The sequence below is a fragment of the Mytilus edulis genome, chromosome 1 (assembly GCF_963676685.1).
Source record: "Mytilus edulis chromosome 1, xbMytEdul2.2, whole genome shotgun sequence".
Lineage (NCBI taxonomy): Eukaryota > Metazoa > Mollusca > Bivalvia > Mytilida > Mytilidae > Mytilus > Mytilus edulis.
In genome coordinates this window covers 98,516,851-98,537,831 of record NC_092344.1, presented here as the reverse complement: position 1 = coordinate 98,537,831, position 20,981 = coordinate 98,516,851, and the positions used below count along the sequence as shown (strand labels likewise).

General features: G+C 32.8%; 2 protein-coding genes across 2 annotated transcripts; both read left to right on the top strand.

Annotated features, from left to right (window-relative positions):
- The first annotated feature begins 1,459 nt into the window (after nt 1-1,459).
- LOC139496926 (uncharacterized) lies at nt 1,460-4,044 on the top strand. The gene is made up of 2 exons (XM_071285125.1): nt 1,460-2,253; nt 2,684-4,044. Exons 1-2 carry the CDS (start codon nt 1,509-1,511, stop codon nt 4,015-4,017), a joined length of 2,079 nt encoding a protein of 692 aa, XP_071141226.1. The 5' UTR covers nt 1,460-1,508; the 3' UTR covers nt 4,018-4,044.
- An 11,355-nt stretch (nt 4,045-15,399) lies between these two features.
- Nucleotides 15,400-17,175, top strand: LOC139496910 (uncharacterized). Its single transcript, XM_071285124.1, has one exon. The coding sequence runs from the start codon at nt 15,961-15,963 to the stop codon at nt 16,693-16,695; it is 735 nt and encodes a 244-aa protein (XP_071141225.1). The 5' UTR covers nt 15,400-15,960; the 3' UTR covers nt 16,696-17,175.
- Nucleotides 17,176-20,981: the final 3,806 nt, after the last annotated feature.

The window sequence follows — 20,981 nt, the reverse complement described above, 5'->3', positions numbered from 1 at the left end:
CTGTAAACAGCAATAATGTTCAGCAAAGTTAGATTTACAAATAAGTCAAATGACCAAAATGGTCAGTTGACCCTTTTAGGAGTTATTGACCTTTATAGTCAATTTTTAACCATTTTTCATAAATCTTAGAAATCTTTTACAAAAATCTTCTCCTCTGAAACTACTGGGCCAAATTATCCAAACTTGGCCAAAATCATCTTTGGGGTATTTAATTAAAAAAAATGTGTCCGGTGACTCAGCCAATCAACCAAAATGGCTGCCACGGCTAAAAATAGAACATAGGGGTAAAATGCAGTTTTTGGCTTATAACTCAAAAACCGAAGCATTTAGAGAAAATCTGTCTATTAGGTCAAGATCTATCTGTTCTGATATTTTCACATGGATTGGACAACCCGTTGTTAGGTTACTGCCCTGAATTGGTAATTTTAAGGAAATTTTGTCATTATTTGTTATTATCTTGAATATTATTATAGATAGAGATAAACTGTAAACAGCAATAATGTTCATCAAAACAAGATCTACAAATAAGTCAACATGACCAAAATAGTCAATTGACCCCTTAAGGAGTTATTGCCCTTTATTGTTAATTTTTAGCATTTTTCATAAATTTTGTAAATTTTTTGAAAATATTTTTCACTGTAATTTCTGGGCCAAGTTCATTATAGATAGAGATAATTGTAGCAACAAGAATGTTCAGTAAAGTAAGATCTACAAACACATCACCATCACCAAAACACAATTATGTGATGAATTTATCTGTGTCCATTGTTTAATATGCACATAGACCAAGGTGAGCGACACAGGCTCTTGCATGAGAGCCTCTAGTTTATTTTTTTTTTGAAAATATTTTTAAATCACACATTACTGCTATTGAAACTGGTGTACATGAGTCGCACAAAAAAAACTTGAGTATACGGAATTACGATCAATCTAAGTCGTAAGGTGTTTTTTTTGGGAAACCGACACCAGGGAACGGTTAATTTTTAGATTAAAACACACCCGTGCTATCGCGGTTATATTAAAGTATATAAATATGCGTAAGCCTTATTTTAGTATTGGTATTGCCATCTGATATAAAAGTCATGCCGATTATAAGATGTACAGTTTTCTCTTCTTTCTGTTTGAACCTGGAATAGAGTATGTTTAAATCAACAGCATTGTCCTGTATTAGTATAGGTAAAGTTAAATTCTTTGATTCGATGTTTTACCTCGTGCCGGCAAACAAATTGAAATTATTTTAGTATTATAGATTCTTTCCAAAGAACCTATACCATATTGATATGTCCATTGATAATATTGTTTACAATGAATACTTTTACGACCCAGTTAAATTGAATATATATTTGGTAGAAGTAGGGGCCTATAGGTAAGAGAAAGCTTTATTTTCGTCAAATAAAAAAAAATACGAATGGAAATTTTAAAATTGTCAATATCGGCTTTCCATACATAACGAATTCTATTTTTATCCGTGATCTGATAAATCTACATGTAAAGCTGAGATGTAAAGTATGGCGAATCTTCAAAACAACGAAGTAACTGGATTATTTTGCGAGTGTATCTCTCTACTCATTAAGCAACACGAACCGTCTCGTACTGTTTTCAACTTGATAAGACAACAGTTTCTTACTTTTGTGAAGTATTTAAACGAGATATCAAAAGGAGAGGGTATGGTAGCTCAAACAGGAAGTTCATTCGATGATTTACATTTAAGCCGAATATTTGAAAATTCACCCGGGCGTTACAAATTTTATCCTCCTATTGACTTTGACTTCATGATGACTTATGTGAACTATGTTATACAAGATGAAACAGACAAACCAAATAATGAAAATGACCTCAATGACCTTCGAAAGTCAGTGCAAACCTTTGGAATCATGATAGCTGCTACCAATCCAGGCTATGTAAAATTATTGATAACAAATACTGGACGATCAATACTGGAAAGCAAACAAGAAAAGTGTGACTTTAACCAACATATAACAGTAGAAGGATTTCTTCCAAACAATATATTTAGAATGAAAGTAATCCCTGAACAAATGGAGGATGAAGAAATTCTGTATAAGAGACAGAAGTCCACGTATACAGTGTCTGGTCCTGCATTATCGAACTTCGAGCATGAACCTGAAGGTTATTCATATGACTTTGTCCATGCGTTTCCATGTATGTCTTGGCCAAGTATTGCACTAAATTGGACAAAAAGACACAAACCAGGTGGATGGCCGAATGAGGAACTGGTTGAAGACATTGTTCAAGGTATATTAATTGTTTTGATCAATGACGGATTAGGAGGGTATGCATAGCCCTCGAGAATGCCATCAGCGGGGGACTTCGTTTAACATTAGGACACTATGGACAATACATACAAATGTCTTCTTTTAGAGCACCACTGAATGGAATGCAATCACACATGGCATGAATGTTCCTTATGAGGTGCTGACCAAGTGTTGTGGCTTTGAATCTGATCCATCATCCAAGATGGCTGCCAGAGCTCGAGAGGGACGAAGTGTAACATTGGACCCTATGGGAAACACATACAAATGTCTACTTTGAGAGAACCATTAATAAATGGAATGAAATAAAACATGGCATGAATGTTCCTTGTGAGGTCCTGACCAAGTGTTGTAATAAAATGTCCCATTGTTTCATAAATCGTGCATTTAAAAACATTTCATCTTAATTGTAGATGAATGCGCAGTTGTGCCTGTTGGACACCATCTTAGTAAGGAAGCCAACCTAGAGTGGAGAGTGTCCTTCAACTCGGCAGAGAGAAAACTGTCTGCTTCTCTTCTACCCTGTCAGAAATCGTGTTATTCGGTTCTAAAACTTCTTTTAAAAGCGGGATTATCTACGAAAAGTATTTTGACATCTTACCACGTAAAGAATATGATGTTTTGGTTTTGTGAACAAATGTACGGACCTGCTGATTGGTCCGAAAAACCGATTGGTGAAAAAATGGTCGAACTTTTAGACTATATTATAAAGGCTCTTGAACACTACAGTATACCAAATTACTTTGTACCTCCTAACAATCTAATTTCCCACAGAGAAAAGGGTGACATAGACGCCACTAAGAAAGAAATATCAATTCTCAAGGAAAATGTGTTTCAGTCGATAAGTCTGGTATGCTGTAAGCTTAAACTCTTTGAGGAAATGAGTGGAATGTCAAATAAAACTGAACTATACCAGATGTTAACAATCTATACTGCTTTTGTACAAACTCTCTATAAAGTTGGAATTTTAAATTTATCAACAGCTATAGACACCGAATGTTTTCAAAAAATTGTTGCATTAAACAAATGCATGAAGCCCTACATCAAGACTGCATCAGTGGCCTTTTCTGCCGTCAGTATACCAGAACTATTAAAACCACTTGCAACAAACCACATGAAGACAGGAGATGTAGAGAAAGCTCTTCGACTGAACCAAATAATGATTGAAAATGATTTCAAACTTGTCAAAGATTGTTATCCCGAGGTTTTTTCAAACATCGCGTGTTTATTCGGTTATAAGTATCAAACAAGTACGGAGACGGAATCAAAGAAACGATATTTTAATGAGGCAATGACAAATTTTAAAACTGCTAATAGTTTGATAACAAACTCGCCTAGTTTGCATTTTGCTTTTGGAAATTTTCTGCTTACGTCGAAGTCTTCATTAAATGAAGTAATATCACATCTGAAGAAAGCCACTGTTATTTCACAACCTCGTCCGGATGATGAAGTGCTGATGCAAATTGACATCTTTGAAAGTGGAACTCAAAGTAAAAGTCAAAACATGTATGTAGACGGACGAATAGCTGCCCTTTATTTACTTACGAGTATTTACATTGATACGTGTGACATTTACAAGGCAAGAAAGTGTACACACAGAATTCAAAAATATGTAGACACTACAATTCTTACCCAAAAATGGTCAGCACATCAAATACTTGCAGTTTCACTCAGAAAAAGTGGTCTTCATGAAAAGGCAGAAATTATTTTCTCTGACTCCCAGAAATATATTCCTTTCAAGACATAACTGACTGAATTGCTCAATTTAAGAAAATATTTTAAAGTACAGTTCTTCGTAAGGACCATGCAGGGGGTGGTAAATGGGTTGTTTCAAAATCACTCCAAACAATTGTCATATTGTAGTATATGATAAAAAACTTTTTTCTGCCAAGTGGTTTTTGTTTTGTCCCATGCGTTGCCATAGCAACAAGACTCAATGTTAACACACTTTTGAGGTTCAAAATACCACTAAAATGATGTAATAATTAGATAGAAAGTAATATGCTCTGGTGGAAATATAAAAAAGGGTACAATAAAACACAGTGTATTTTTTAAAAGAAGTGTATTAATGATTTTTTCGAATAAAATTATTTAATAATATTGAAAAAAGATAAAACAATTTGCATAGCAACGAAATCAGCACCATAGCAACAAGCTCAAAAATAAAAAAAATGTGATTTTTTTAAAAGACTGAATTTTTTTTTTGCAACCGTGGAAATGAAATAGGTGTACTTTTTTTAAAGGTCCAGAATGAGATTAGAATTATTACAGAATAAAAAGTAATGATAATCATGTCTTATGGTTCCTCATTCCATTTCACTTTTGGCTCAAATTTGGTATTTTTTTCCTTTATTTTTCAGTTTTTATCCAGTTTAAACATATATAATCCACAGATAACCTGGAGGATAAGCACAATATAGAAAACAAAACAATTTTTCTCCTCACTATTGTAGAAATTGAAAAAAAAAATCTTTTGAAAAAAGGGGGGTGGTGGTAAAAATAACAAATGTGAAATGCTTTGATATACTAAGTACCTGTAACCATATAAAATTATCACCATTTACTTTCTATTCGGAATATATTTTATTTTACCTAATTTGAGTTTTCAATGTTATCTATAGGTGCTGTATCAGCTCTTCCTCAGTTCAAACGGAGAGTTAAATTAAGTAAAAAAATATGGTTAACTGGACTGCTATCCTACAACGAGCGCCTTCTTTGACTGAGCGGGACGTATAAATTCGCAAATGCGTCCACTTGAAATGGGGACATTGAATCAGATGTCTCGTGCATTGAGCGTACCATGTTTTCTTCATGTTAAAAACTTAAAGACCTTCAATCTTGAAGAAAATTCACGGAAGTGAGTATTGCTTTGTGTATATTGTCCACATGAAGACATTCTTAATCAATGCACACATTCTATCGAAAATAAAGCTATTTTATATCTTTTGGATAAATTATTTTGGTTAGGGATACTAGTATCATTAGATGCAATATATTAACGTATTGTTTCAAAATTGTCTTCGGTAGAGCATTTTTATTTTATTGATATGTAGACTATAACATTCTCAAAATTTCAGTAGATTTCAACAACCTTCTGACCCAGGCAGTCAAATATTTGGGAAATTGGCAATAATTCTTTCACTTCGTTTCCAGCATATCCTCTATTCATGTGGGAGTTAAATTTTCCCACCCTTTCCTGTAACATGAGAGTTAATAAAACAATTTAGGATACCCGAAGGGCCAAGTGGGCTTTTCTCATCTCTTGGTGTTAGTCGTCCGTCGTCGTCGTTAGCCTTTTACATTTGACCTTCTTCTAGAAACACTGAATGGTATGAAACCAAACATGGCGTAAATGTTCCTTATGTGGTGCTGACCAAGTGTTGTTTCTTTGGCGCCGATTCATCATTCAAGATGACCACTAGCAGGGGACTTAATTTAATATAGGATCCTATGGACAATACATAGCAAAATGTTTTCTTCCAGAGAACTACTGTACGGAATGAAACCAAACCAGTGCATGTTCCTTGTGAGGTGCTGACTAAGTGTTGTTGTTAGAAGCCGATCCATCCAGGATACCCACCAGAGGGAGATTATTTAAACATAAGACCCTATGGGAAATACATTCAATGTTTTCTTCTTGAGAACCACTGAATGGAATGAAACCAAACATGACATGAATGTTCCTTATGAAGTGCTGACCAAGCGTTGTTACTTTCAAGCCGATCCATCATCAAAGACGGCCGCCAGAGAGGATCTATCCTGAAATGGTCAACACTCATATTAATAGGAAAATGTATTAGCTCCATGTTATCTTTAAACATATGTGGTATGCTCTGAATTATCAAGCGTATTGTGCGGTAGTGCCTATTTTTAAAAAAAAATCTGAAAGCTGTTGGACGGTGAATTATACACATAAATAATTTCCAAACAATTTTATATTAGTTCATAAAACAAAACAAAAAACTATTCGTTAAGTCAAGACATTGGTGGTGAAGACACTTTTTAATACGCCGTTTCAAATTCTAAAAATATTTATTTGTAATATAATGCACACAAAAAATTGAAAACTAACATGGTTTGTTGCTCCTAAGGGACGACATATGCCTTTGATTATGATAGAATTTTGACTTTGGTAAATAATGTCTATCAAAAAAATTGTTTCGCAAAATATAAACTCATTAGATATAAAAATAGCTCTGGTATAAAGAGATTTCCACTCGACGTACGCACGTTAAGGGAGCGGTTATTGCTTACCTATTAATTTTGTTAAATAAGTCAAACAAGATTTAACTAAGAATTCCTAAACTATTAAACTCATTCATAATAAATTTTATCAATATCCAGTATTTGCAAGATGATGAATAAAGAAAGATATCATAATTTCTATATATCACGTGATTATTGAGATTCCCGCCTAAACCTCACTGCCATAAGACCACGAACGTATATACGTATCTTTACCTATTATACGATTCATTTGAGTTGTCTTTCGTGGTTTTGACAACGACTTTGTTTTCCGATATACTTTGCAAAATTTAATGAACCTCTTATTATTTGATATTTTTGTTGATTTTGTTTGTCGTTATCAGATTGGTGTGCCTTCTTATACGACCGAAGAAATTTTTTTGGTCGTATATTGGTATGACGTTGGTGTCGTCGTCGTCGTCGTCCAAAGACATTTGGTTTTCGCACTCAAACTTAAGTAAAAGTAAATGGAAATCTGAAATTTAAACGCAAGGTTTATGACCATAAAAGGAAGGTTGGGATTGATTTTGGGAGTTTTTATCCCAATAGTTTAGGAATAAGGGTCCAAAATTAAACTTAGATCGTAAGAACCCCAACTATTATACCTCCTTAGAGAGGACAACTATTTTCCGGGTTTATCTACATGTAAACTACGATTATAAAACTAGATTATATATCCGCGTGTAAATTTTTATGTACTTTTTTTATTATGAATGTTAATACGTTATTTTTATGTTTTCATCAAAGACGGTTTTGTTTTATCGGAACTATGAATAAAGTAAATTACACATAATCCATGTTATTTGTTTTGTTTTGTGATATCGTTAGAAGGTCAAACAGACTATTAGACAGAAATAACAAGAGCTGTACTACTTAAAGAATCTAATCAAGTTAGTATGAAATTCAAAACAGTGTAGCTGTGGCCATTGATTGACCCATCAAAATCATCCATTGACTGGGACAATTTACGTGAACGTTTGTCTGTAACAACCACTGTTCATGACGTACCTACGATAGACATTTAAACTGTGGGGTCAACAAAGGTTTCTTAACGCCTTTAATTATAAAATAATTCGAAAAATTAATCAGGAATAACCTTTGTGTTTTGATTTATATAATTGATATAAATCAAAATATCGTGTTATTTCTGATTAATTTTTCGAATTACCTTATTTAGGTGTTGAGAACCTTTGGTGACCCCATAGTTTAAGTGTCTTTAAAAAGTACATAGTGAGCATTGGTCGTTACATACAAACGTTCACCTAAATTGTCCCAGTCAATGAATGATTTTAATGTGTCAATCAATGGCCACAGCTACACTGTTTTGAATTTCATACTAAAAGCCGGAAACAAGACTGAAAATTATGCATAGTAAATGACCCATCTCAGTAAAAATAATCAACACCAATGCAATCAATATCAATAACAAAACATTTATTAAAAATTCAGGAGGACGGTTAGTGAATATATAGATTTTCATTTTTGTATTATTAACAAAATATGTAAATACAAAAACTAATCTTAGTTTAACTATAACACATAAAGGTTGGAGTTAGATGTTTCGATAAAATTGTTTGAGTTCTGTATTTGATGGAGTATGGCATTAAGAAATTCTAATGCAATACGAAAACAAAAATAAGTCACATCACTAATGAAGCATTTACAAATGCTGTCAAAAGAAAGGAATGAGAACACGAAAGAAAATATATTAAAACCCTTTCGATTCACAACACATTCCTGATTGATTCCACGAGTCTTACTATCATAGTTCGTTTATGTGTGTGTAACATTTTTACGTTGTGTTTCCGTTGTGTCGTTTGTTTTCTCCTATTTTTGAGTGTGAATTCACATTACTATAAGACGTGTCACGGTACTTTTCTATCCCAAATTTATGTATTTGGTTTTGATGTTATATTGGTTATTCTCATCGGATTTTGTCTAATGCTTAGTCTGTTGCTGTGTCGTTGTTCTCATCTAATATTGAATGCGTTTCCCTCAGTTTTAGTTTGTTACCCCGATTTTGTTTTTTGTCCATAGATTTATGAGTTTTGAACAGCGGTATACTACTGTTGCCTTTATTTACTATATCATTAAGGCTCATACAAAAAGAAGCGGAAGACACAAAAAAATCATTACAATCATTGTTTTCAAAGAAAACAAAAATAAAGCACATGTAAATTTATAACTCGACTAACCTCGGTTTCTGTTTTTAAATGAAACCCGTCTACTCAAAAGCTAACAAGTCTGCTAACTTCTGTTCTCTGTGATACTTCGTATATTAAATAGGAATTACGTTTTCTCTAATGTTAACCAATCAACGAAATTTTTTAAATCAAAATAGATAGTGAAATTCGTCATCTATGTTTCTTCTGCAGGAATATGATACCATCACCTAGTTTCAATTGAAATCTATAAAGGTTCTGAATGTTGAGTTATCACGAATCTTTATTTTGTAATTTTCAAAACATTTTTCTTTAAAACTGGAGTAAATTGTTACTCGAAAAGACAAATGAACATGTTAAATTGTGGTTCTACTTTTAATAAGATTTCCGACACTCTTGTTATTATCTGTTATTTTTCTTTTATCAACACTAGAGATGAATATCTTTTAATTGGAGATGAATTGCGCTTTTTAATGAATCGTCCAGTACATGAAAATTTGAGTTGTTATTTGTTCCATCAAGCATCTCTATGTAATATTAATTCTATATATGCATTTGTTTGATAACAAATTTATATTTTGTAGACAAAAATATGTACTTTTATACTGCCAAATATCTGCACTGACATTTTATTGATAAGAACATGTATTTTTAAGCTAATTTATGTGTACATAATGGATATACATATTGAATAGTCTCTCATAACTCTTTTAGAGTGGCGCTTGTATGTTTTATGATTATGTTTCCTAACTATTGGTATGTTTTATAAAATGAAGAACTGAGATTTAGATAAAATATTGTCTTTAATAGTATTTGTAAATAGTTGTAGCATTTTAGGGATATTACTTAACTAGCATCTACTCTAGAATCGTAATAGATAACTGCAGAACCCGTCGCTCTAGCGTAAATTTACTTGGCTATAATAATCCTTTTCATACTGTAAGTTGTTGTGAGTTTATACTTGTGTTAAAAACTTTAAGCCTTTAGTCTGAAAGGTTGACTGGGGTATTGAAATATCGTCAATCCCGAAATTCGTTCAGCGGGTCGTAAAATCCATGGTAAAGAGGATCGTTAATTTGACTGTGCGGGATATATAAATACGTACCCACATCTTCGTGAAAGGGGTTCAATTAATTTGATGATTCGTATGAAGAGTGTTTTGGCTTTTTCACTATTTTGATTTGAGCGTCACTGATGAGTCTTGTGTAGACGATACGCGCGTCTTGTGTTATAATTTTAAGCCTGTTACCTTTGATAACTATTTGCACGACTGGTTTGATTCCACTGCTGGTGGAAGTTTCGTCCCCAGGGGTATCACCAGCCCTGTAGTCAGCACTTCCGTGATGACATGAATATCAATTTTATGGTCGTCAAAAGTATGATTTTTTCGAAAAACTAAGAATTATTTTTTAATCCCAGGCAGAAATTCCCTTAGCCGTATTTGGTACCACTTTTTTTTTAATTTTGAGTCTTCAATGCTCTTCAACTTTAAACTTGGTTGGCTATTTTGATCTGAGCGTCACTGGTGCTCCTAACGAAATGCGAGTGACTCCGGAGTATCAAATTATAAGCCTGGTACGTTTGATAACTAATTATGCTCTGTACGTTTCAGAACCCCGGCAACAGTTCTAAGAGTTGTTTGAAATTGGACTGTTCCTAATTTTCAAAATACCCCCATTTTGCATGTTGAAGTCAAAATTACCTTTCATCCCCGTCGACTCACTTTCCAAAGCCTACACATAATTGATTTATCGTCGTCTTGATGGAGGACAATTCGCGCGTTCTAAAGTATCACACCATCATGGTATATCTAATAAAATTACAAAATATACATGAAAAAGTCAAGAATGTATCTTGACTCTAAGATTATATATTAATTAGAAAAACATCTACTTTTTAAAATTAATTACGTAACGTTATCTTATTAAAAGTAGGAATATGTGGTATGCTTGTCAATGAGACAACTAACCAATAGGAGCAGTTATAATTCACAATAACCCCTTCAACAAAGAGCAAAACTCATACCGTATTGTTAGCCATAAAGATGTGGTGTGAGTGCCAATGAGACAACTCCCCATCCAAATAACAATTATGCCTGATTTATGACAAAAAAGTGAAGAAAGACAGATTAAGGTAGATAGGGTGTCTTCCTCCATTTTGGATTTTGAAATACTAGAAAACAAGGTCTAGATCTTTGATGAACTGTGCAAATTTTTATAGTAGTAGGTAATTCATGTGTAAGAATTTTCATTATAATATAGAAAATGCCATGTTTGCTCATATTTATGATTGTATTTTACAAAAATAAGAATTCTTTTGTTTGATTCATTTTTTCCCAACTTTGTCAAATAAGGGGAGGCAACTCAAATGCAAGGGCAGATAATTCAGATAGTGTTACTTTTACAATAGAATGTGTTAGGAATTTACCCATTTTTACACGTAGCAAGAAAACGAGTCCGGTGACCCCATTTTTTCTTTTTCTTATCTTAAAGCATAATATTGGAGCTATCTTCTCAAATTTTATCTCAAAATTCTATGGTGTAGTTTGTGTTTTATGGCGGAAAAATGAGTTTTCCATGCATAATCTATACAAAATCTTTACAATTTTGCACAACCTGTAGTGTGAAAATAAGTCCGGTGACCCATTCTTTTTATTAATGTTTTTAAACAAGCAGGATATGAACTACATTTTGGCAAATTATTAAAAGATTCTATGGATTATAATTTAGACACCCCATCTACCTTAAATGAATTACAGGCTTCTGACTTTGAACAGACATATAAACATATGGAATGTGGCGGGGTTAATATTGAATAAGGAGATGTGGTTTTATTGCCAATTTGCAACTATCCACCTAAGTTCAAGTAAAGTAGATGTAACCCGTGACAGTGGTGTCACAACACAACATAAGAACAATTATACTCTGGAGTATATAATTACACGGTAACTCGAAATCTCGGTAGTGCTTGTTTCTGAAATAATTTGAAATATCTCGGGTAGGATTTGACAAACTCGACAATGTAACATTTTTGTAAGGGATCTAATGTAATTTTGGTATTGAGCTGAACGAATGGGCCCATTCTTTTTCTTTGGTTGAAATTCTAAAGATCAGAAAACAAACCTGTTGTTTAGGATTTCCTGGCAGTATACGTAAGATTCGTGATCTGACATTTTATTCGCATTTCAAGCAAAATAAACTAACCAATATTAACAGTCCCCGTGCATTTATTTAGCAAATCCGGTGATTTACCAGTGCATTGGTAAACTTTATCATTATGTGTATAAAGCGAAAAAGAAAGACTCAAAGAATATCTCATATATGTGTTTGCTTTTGAAATGAAAAATGTAATCAGTGTGTATAACATATCGTATATTCTATCTAAAATAATAGACAATAAATACATAAAGAAAAATTCTATAACCCTGGAACTCGATTTCTCTCGTTTTGTACCCACGAAAATTGAAGAAATTGTAATACATGTATGTTGCTCAAATTGAAAGCTGAAATATTTGTTAATATTTAAAATCAATAAAGCTAACAAAACTCTTAATTTAAAAATTATACTTGTTGTTATCCGTTGCCTATGGCTGTTACTAATCATAACTCAATTATTAATATATTTTATGAATCCTTTTAATAAAGGCATTGATGTTAACGCTCTTTGTTTTATAAATAACACCATTACCAAGATACTCGTAAAATAAAGCTATTTAGATATTAATTAGATTGTTAAAACAAGAAGAATATTGTTTCTGTTTATTGATTTGACATTACGCATTGTTTAGTAAAATAAATACTGTGGTTTTAATGATTTTATGTATACTAAGGAAAGATATTCATCTTAAGAAAATATAAGTTCTACACGCAAGTAAGACCTATCGATTTCCATTGAGGTTTTTGTCATTTAAATCTTATTATGTGAAAGATGAAAGCATTGTGTGTCAAGGGATTAATTTTTTTCACCTCATGAGATTAGTTGCGTCATATTAGCAGTGTTTGACCTTTCTGAAAGTATTAAACAGATAACGTCCATATCAGAGTGAATCAACATCAATAAAATCGAAAGTGTTTGGAACAGTTTTAAGTTTTATTGCTCTTAACATAAAAAAAAGTATTCATCACTGTCTTGTACTTGATGTAATCTAAAAGTCCAAATATAGTCTTCTAATTAAAGTCAACTACTATTTTGTTACGTAAAAAACTCAACCGCCTAGTGAGTGAATTAACATAGGGTACATAGAGAATAATACAATTAACATCAGTTTAGACTTATTTTGTATCATGACTACAGACGTCAAAAACCACAGACCAGACACAAGTACAGTAATATTTTACAACTGAAGCTCATTGTTCTTGATCTGTGGACCTTATACCTGCTGCTTCACTTCCGGTGCATTTTCATACAGCAACATTTAAAAATTAACCTGAACCACATAGAGAGTACATGTATTTATCGATCTTTTTCGCAATCACGTCATATCAATATTTTAATAAGTTTTTATAAAGTCTAAAATTGCGATTCATCACAGATAAAGAACAAATATACGTGAATCAACAGAAACAGTTTTCTGACAATTGGAACATCAATCAACCGACGATAAACGCGAATTTCTGACAAGACAATTTTATAGTGTTGTGTAAAGAGCTACGAAAGAATAATTGCAAACGTAGATCGACATTCAATAGAATGCAGTCAACACAAGACCTCCAAAATATTGTAACCCTCAAAAACAGCCAACATCACTTTTCACCTAAACCAATATTTCCAATATTCGTTTTTGATCGTTTGTGATGAATATTAATCTATAGACTGAATGGGTCTTAGACGTACCAGATATATATTTATTTTTTGGCAATTGATCTTCTGTCATTAGTCTAGGAGTCAAGTGCTTCGCCACTGATGTGATTCATAACATGGATACATACTGATATTTTTAATTACAAATAAGAACTAATGATACAACTCCTTAAAGAAGTAATGACCTAAAATGTTTGTGTGCTTTATTTTTTTTCAGATCCCTTTGGCCAAATATCTTTTTTCAATTATTTTTGTATATCTAGCTTTAATCATATTTGGGTTGTTTTTATGCGTTGTTATTTGTTTATAGTAAATGATTTTGTTATAAATTAGGCCTATAATTGCTTACATCCACTGCATTTGAACTTTGATGGATATTTATCTCGTTGCCAAGCATACCAAATATCCTTATTTTTTTTATACTTATGAAAAGTATTCATAAAACGCCCTTCATACGCATTTAACAACATTTCAAATGTGTTTTTTTTTACTGTGGAATTAATTATTGCATGCACATATATATGGGATTCCTGTAAAGTTAAGAAAGTCACATAGGATTCTCCTGTTAGCTTTTCTACTAAAATCTACTGATAACAAAATCTCTAATTATTTGAGTTGGTAATTGGAATTGATATATACACACAAAGAAAAAAGATTAACACCCTATTTTTTTTTTTTTTTTTAAATGACAAATGACACGATTAGTGTCATGAAATTAAGGACTAAGTAATCGCAAAAATAGAAAACGCAACATATGTCAACTTGGCAGAAATGATTGAAATAAATAGATTATGAAAAAATCACAAATATAGTTATGACATTAAATCATGTCAATTGTTAAGTATTGTCATTCTGAGTTCAAAATGCACGTAAAGATTAAGTCACTAACGATAAAACTATAGTAATATCAGATCCAATATTTTATAACAGCCTCATCAAATATAAACATAAAATAAGATTCACATAATAAAACACTAGGTGACAGAGTGGTCTAAAGCGCCGGACACAGTGCAGGCGTTCAACTAGCACGAGTTCGAATCCCGACGAGGGATGAACAAATATTTGATTCCGCAAATGCTGATATTTAAAGAAGTTATATATCACCTAAACATGTGACAATTTATGGCAGACATTTCCCTCGGATAACACGTAGTCATACAAGGCTAACACCATATGATATAATTCGCCTTAAAACAATGTTAAATATTTACATTTGCGTTAGCAAAATTTTATTCTTCCCTCGGCGGATTCGAACTCATGCGTCTATGACATCGTGACAACACCGCCTGTACCGTGTCCAGTGCCCTAAACCACTTGACCACCTAGATAAAAAAAAAATCTTTCGATGGTCGATGTAATGCCTTTCCTCGTCGGCTTTATCTAGGGTTGTTACATTATCTAGGTTTGTTACGGAGTACAAAATGTATATTTGAAAGTAGACGGTGTACCTTTCAGATATGCCGCCCCATTTAAAATTGCCATCTATTATCATTTCTATTCCAGAAACAACTTTCTGATTCAATACGTGTTCCCTAAAGTATTGAATTTTTGATTTACATGTATACATATTGTGAGCAATCAATACAATGTTATATATGTATTTTATACTGTGAAGAGAGATTATAGAAAAAAATATGTAAAGATTTGCTTATTCATATACGAATTTTACACTTGAAGTACATGTAAGGACAGTTGAATTCAGCTCTTACAGAATTTAAATGAATACTTTATGTACGTGCATTGTATAATCAGATAAAAGCATGCATTATGGTTAAATACTTTATAAGGCTATCTTTTAAATCTTTAAAATAAATTATTATCATAAGCACAATTTGAAATAGTATATTTTTGTTGGACATAATATGGATTTAAACTACCATTATGCTTACAAGTAGATTTTTACTCGTCATCTATATGTCAAAAAGGTTTTTGTCGATTTTTTAAAAAGATTTAAATGAATGACTATTAATTTTTAATTGAATTCCAAACCTACCGTGACTTTCTTTGTGTATATCAATATAGTTTTTAATGAAAATCGGTAATAATATATAAACAATGAGTTAACTGTGTTATCAACTACCAGTTACTTTTAAATATTAAAAAGAAGGGACGTTCTGTAAGTGTTAAGTTGATTGGGAAATCAATAAATGATATCTATACCTAAACGATCTTAGTCAACCATTTAGCATTCACCTGGAGTTATGTTTCAGTTTTGTACTAATGCTAGTGAATGGAAATGAAATTAAAGGCCAGTTGTTAGGGATCTAAAACGGCTTTTTACTTTATTAAACAGGATTTAATAAAATCATTCGAAATGATGGAATCCTCTTAAAGTATTTGGATTAATAACTTTTCAATAACACCTTAAACCATGAACTTACGCTTGCCATTTTAGTCATAACTGCACGACTTAAGGACTTAAGTGTGGTTTGAAAAGGATGCCGATCAGTATTTCACTTTCTAAATAAACAGAAGGATTAACTATGAGTACAGAAGAGGAGAACATTATTCCCAAGAAACGGAAAGTTATTTATGATGAATACACTAACAGTTTTTATCCGGAAACTTACATGGATTCTCTCCATCGTCAATGTGTGTATCGTGCCAAAATGGCAGACGTACAAAATCGGAGTGTTGAAGCTAAGTATACATTCATTCATAAAAAAGTAGAAACAGAAAAGAATATATTTTTAATGAAAAATGACAAAGATGTTACTTACCATAGTGGAAATTTAAAAGATCATAAAGCTTATATCAAAGTGTTAGAAAATATACTAAAAGAAAAGGAACATCCCGATTTTGGCGGGAAATATGGTAGATATGGACTTAACAATAGTAAAACTAACCTTGAGCCACTAATTCAACATCAACGTTATGAAATGATGCCAGAGGTTATACGAAAACGACAGGCTGAAATGTTGTTAAGTAAAAGGAAGAAAATGGAAGTTATAGACCGAAGGATGTCAACTTCAGCATTACTGGACCGAATATCTAAAAGAAGAGCTGTAAAAACTGTAACTCCAAGTCCAAAACAGAGAACTCCTAGTCCAGAAGAGATGCGTACGACAGACAGTAAAACTCCGAAACTTATACTCCCACCAATAACTGTAACAAAATCACGCGAAGGAAGACTTTCTAGACAGTCTCTATCTCGACAGTCGCCGATAGATACCAGTCAATCACCATGTCCGGCTGTTTTTATGACCGAAAATGAGTAGACCTCAAGCTTGGTGTTAACAAATAATTTGAAATTCTAACCATTCCATAGAATGTGGAATATGAACCTTTATATTTGAAACGTTCAACTGAATACTGTTTTTAAACAGAAGGTAAAATTCTTGATCTTAAAAACAAATACATTTCACCTCATGCAAAGCAAAGGATTTACCAGGATTTAATTTCATATAATAACTTAAATTCAAGGTAGTAAAATTGCCACAAGTGTCAATTTCTAAAGAATAATTTCGTTTTAAAACGATTCTTTTATAAATTGTTGTAAAAGAATTGAGTTATTATCTTGGGATATTTTGTCTCGATTTTTTTTCGGCGGGACAAAATTTAACTTGAGGGAAGTAGAATAAGTATGGATAAGTGCAACTACTTATTGATTTGATGATTTTGTTAATATCATAGACCTGTAAGTTTATGTTCAATATAATAAATAAGGTGCTCGATAATAAATCAAATTAAAACAATAATATTGGAATTGTATTATTTGTTAACGTAAGTGTCTAGCTTGTTAACTTTTAAGTATATTTTACGATGTCATCCAGAGGTTATATGGCCCATCAATGACATTTTTGAAATATTTCTAACCTGCACTCAGAAGATTGTTTCTTCAATTCAAATATTGTCGCCACTAAAAGGCCGTCTACGGTAGTTTCTATGATAATTAGATGAATTTTCTGGTTTAATTCTTTTATCCAGGTTTCCCGAAGGAAAAATTAGTTTTTTTGAAATGGTGAAGTGCTACGTTAACCTACCAACAATTTTCGTGCAATAGCTTATGAACCATTCAACCAAAGCTTTCAGAATTTGATATGTTACTGATGATATGAATGATTTTGACGATTTTCACTTATGTCGGTGAAAAGTTATGGTCCTTGATAGATTTGGAAATGGCTTATTATGTCGTTTCTATGCAATAACTTATGAATTGTTCAGCCAATGCTTTTCAAATTACTAATGACAAGATGGAGGTCTAGTTTGATATATACTACTCTTTCAACGTTTACCATACAGAGCATAAGATGTTTGGTCGATTGGACAGTAGGCACAGAACGAGACATATACCTTAGAATATACAAATTTCGTTCGTACTCATTGCCAGTTGTCAGTTCAACAATGATTTACTATCGTCTATAAACAGAAAATCTGGTTTGCTGTCAACTTTACACTCATTTCTTCTTGTACTTTTGAACTGTCTCATTTGTTACTCTATTGGTCGAGATCAAAATGGAATGTTGAGCAATGTCACCAAACTATTGATTCGCAAAAATGGTTTAGTATTAAGGTATGCGTAAATTAGAATTAGTCAGCAACCCGACTACAAAAATTTATAAAAAGACATCTAGAGGGCTATATGATGTCTCTACGACATGCCAAGCTTTTAATTGTACAAAATCTTTAAAACTTGTGAATGAACTAAATAGAATCTATCTAAAATATTGTGTATGTCATAAGCCTGTTTACAAATGAGGAGTTGTAATATGATTGGTCAAGAGATCAACATCCGTTAGAGACCAAATGACGACGATGTAAACAGTTATCTGTCACTGTACGGCCTTCAACAATGAACAAACTACATGCCCTAAAGTAAGGTACATTAAAAAAAATCGGCATGACACAATGAGAAAAAATCATAGAGAAAACGAAGGACCTGATTTTGCTTAGTAAAACAGTCACAATATACACTATGACGAATGTTTTTATCATATTGTATTGACGAGTTATTATACCCCCGCTTTAAAAAAAGGGGGGGGGTATACTGTTTTACCGCTGTCTGTCAGTCCGTCAGTCCGTCCATCAGTCTGTCCGTCAGTCAGTCCGTCCCATGAAACTTTCGTCACATTTTTCTCAGGAACTACACATCCACCCTTTCTGTAATTTGGTATCAACATTTATATATGTTAGCCATACCGTGTGATGCGTTTTCAGATTCATCACTTGACAACTTCCTGTTTACCGAACACTTGTATGATTTTACACATGATAGCCAAGTTGAAAATTTTCGTCACATTTTTCTCAGGAACTACACATCCACCCTTTCTGTAATTTGGTATCAACATTTATATATGTTAGCCATACCGTGTGATGCGTTTTCAGATTCATCACTTGACAACTTCCTGTTTACCGAACACTTGTATGATTTTACACATGATAGCCAAGTTGAAAATTTTCGTCACATTTTTCTCAGCAACTACAATACAAGGATTTCTGAAATTTGGTTTCAGGATTTATATAAGTCAGCTATACCGTGTGATGCGTTTTCAGATTCATCACTCGACAACTTCCTGTTTACCGAACACTTGTATGATTTTACACATGATAGCAAAGTTGAAAATTTTCGTCACATTTTTCTCAGGAACTACAATACAAGGATTTCTGAAATTTGGTTTCAGGATTTATATAAGTCAGCTATACCGTGTGATGCGTTTTCAGATTCATCACTTGACAACTTCCTGTTTACCGAACACTTGCATATTTTTACACTATTAATATTATCCACTTGCGGCGGGGGTATCATCAGTGAGCAGTAGCTCGCAGTTTCACTTGTTTTGTATTGCTTACACCGTTGTGATTTCTTTAATGCATTGAATATATGATCTAGAATTTTTCATCAGTGTCAGCTGAGAAATAACCTTTAAGACAAAAGAGATATCAATTTTCCCTTTGTGAACCTATTTCTGTGCATCAATTTACTAGGTTAAATTTCATATGGAGCCTAAATCTCATCGTTGATACGATAGTCTAGCGTTTGTTTTATATTATGCTTTTCATGATAAGATATATCCTGGTTTGATTAACTATCATGGTTTATCTTTATCTTTTAGGAGCCTCTTTTTTTCATTTTTTGTGGGGGTTCTCTTGATAAGCTGATATCCTTTCCCTATTCTGACATTTTACACAGCTGTGTGTTTTATATGATGTATGTACTAAAAACTAAAAAAAAAAAATTTTGGTGTCTTTCTCAGATTGACTATCAACTACAATACATTTGATTGTTTTGACGTTTTTGTCAGATTTATTTGTATGCTTGACATTTTTTGTCAGTTGTTCTGTTTGTCTATCACGATGTGTTTACATAGTATAGGTTGTTGTCAAATCAACCTATAAAGCAACTTTGAATTACTCTCCCAATTTTATCAATTCATCTGAACTATAAGTGGGAGGTTTAACTTGAAATAAAAGCAGGTTTAACCCAACATTTTGTTCGGAAACCGCCGGTACAAAGCCCAGAATATGACCGTTGTTTTCCATTATTTCCCTAGGTTGACATAGTCTATATGACCGTTGTTTAGTTTAAACATATTTAATTATAATGGATTGGGAAACAAGTTTTGCAACTTATATTAATCCCTTTCCACTTTGCGGGTGCGAGTGCTGCCTTGTAGCGGCATTAGCCTGCTTTTTTTCACAATCTACAAGGGTGTCTTTAACGTGCAAGAGATACGGTTCTCTCTTAAGACGGGTCAGCCATTTATCGTCCCCTTCCGACGGACTATCATCGTTTCCTCAAGACCATACTCGCAAATGGTGTCAAGGGAGCGCCGAAAATTCAGTCCCTGAAATTTTCATCCCAGACGGAAATCGAACCAGGAACCTTTGTGTTTGTAGTCCGATGCACTTACCACTACACCACGGCGGCACACTGTTTTCCATTATTTCCTTGGGTTGACAGAGTCTAACGTTTGATTGTGTCATGTTTTATGCATTTCCCCCTTTTTGATTTTACCTCGAAGTTCTGTACTTTTGTTAATGCTTTGCTATTGATTATAAAACCATGTCCTATAACACTCGGCTACAGGTTGGAAACGCCATGAACAGCTCAAGAACGTGTACAATGGCAATAAGTACTAATGTTAGCACATAATCCAGACGTGTAAAACAACAAGAAAAATTTAAGTTTTGTTTTTAATGTTGATAAATGAGTTCATACAGTTTGTACAGAAATTACGACCATCATGATTGCGATAGTATTAAAGTAGTAAACATGCAATAAATAATAATACATTGTGTGGTATATTCATGGTCATTTCGTCTGAACGTGTGTTAATAAAATCGACAGTGTATACATGTGCATACCAAATGCTTCGCCAAACGTAAAATATACGGTATTTGTAACATTTTAAACATTATTGTCAATTAGTTAAAAGAAAATAATTGATTTAAAAAAACATAAATGTATGCATAACTGAAAAGATAATTGAACTGTGACCTTTCCGTCAAAATTCAATGATTTGAAAACTGACCCGGTGCATTACAGAGTAAACATTAAAATCCG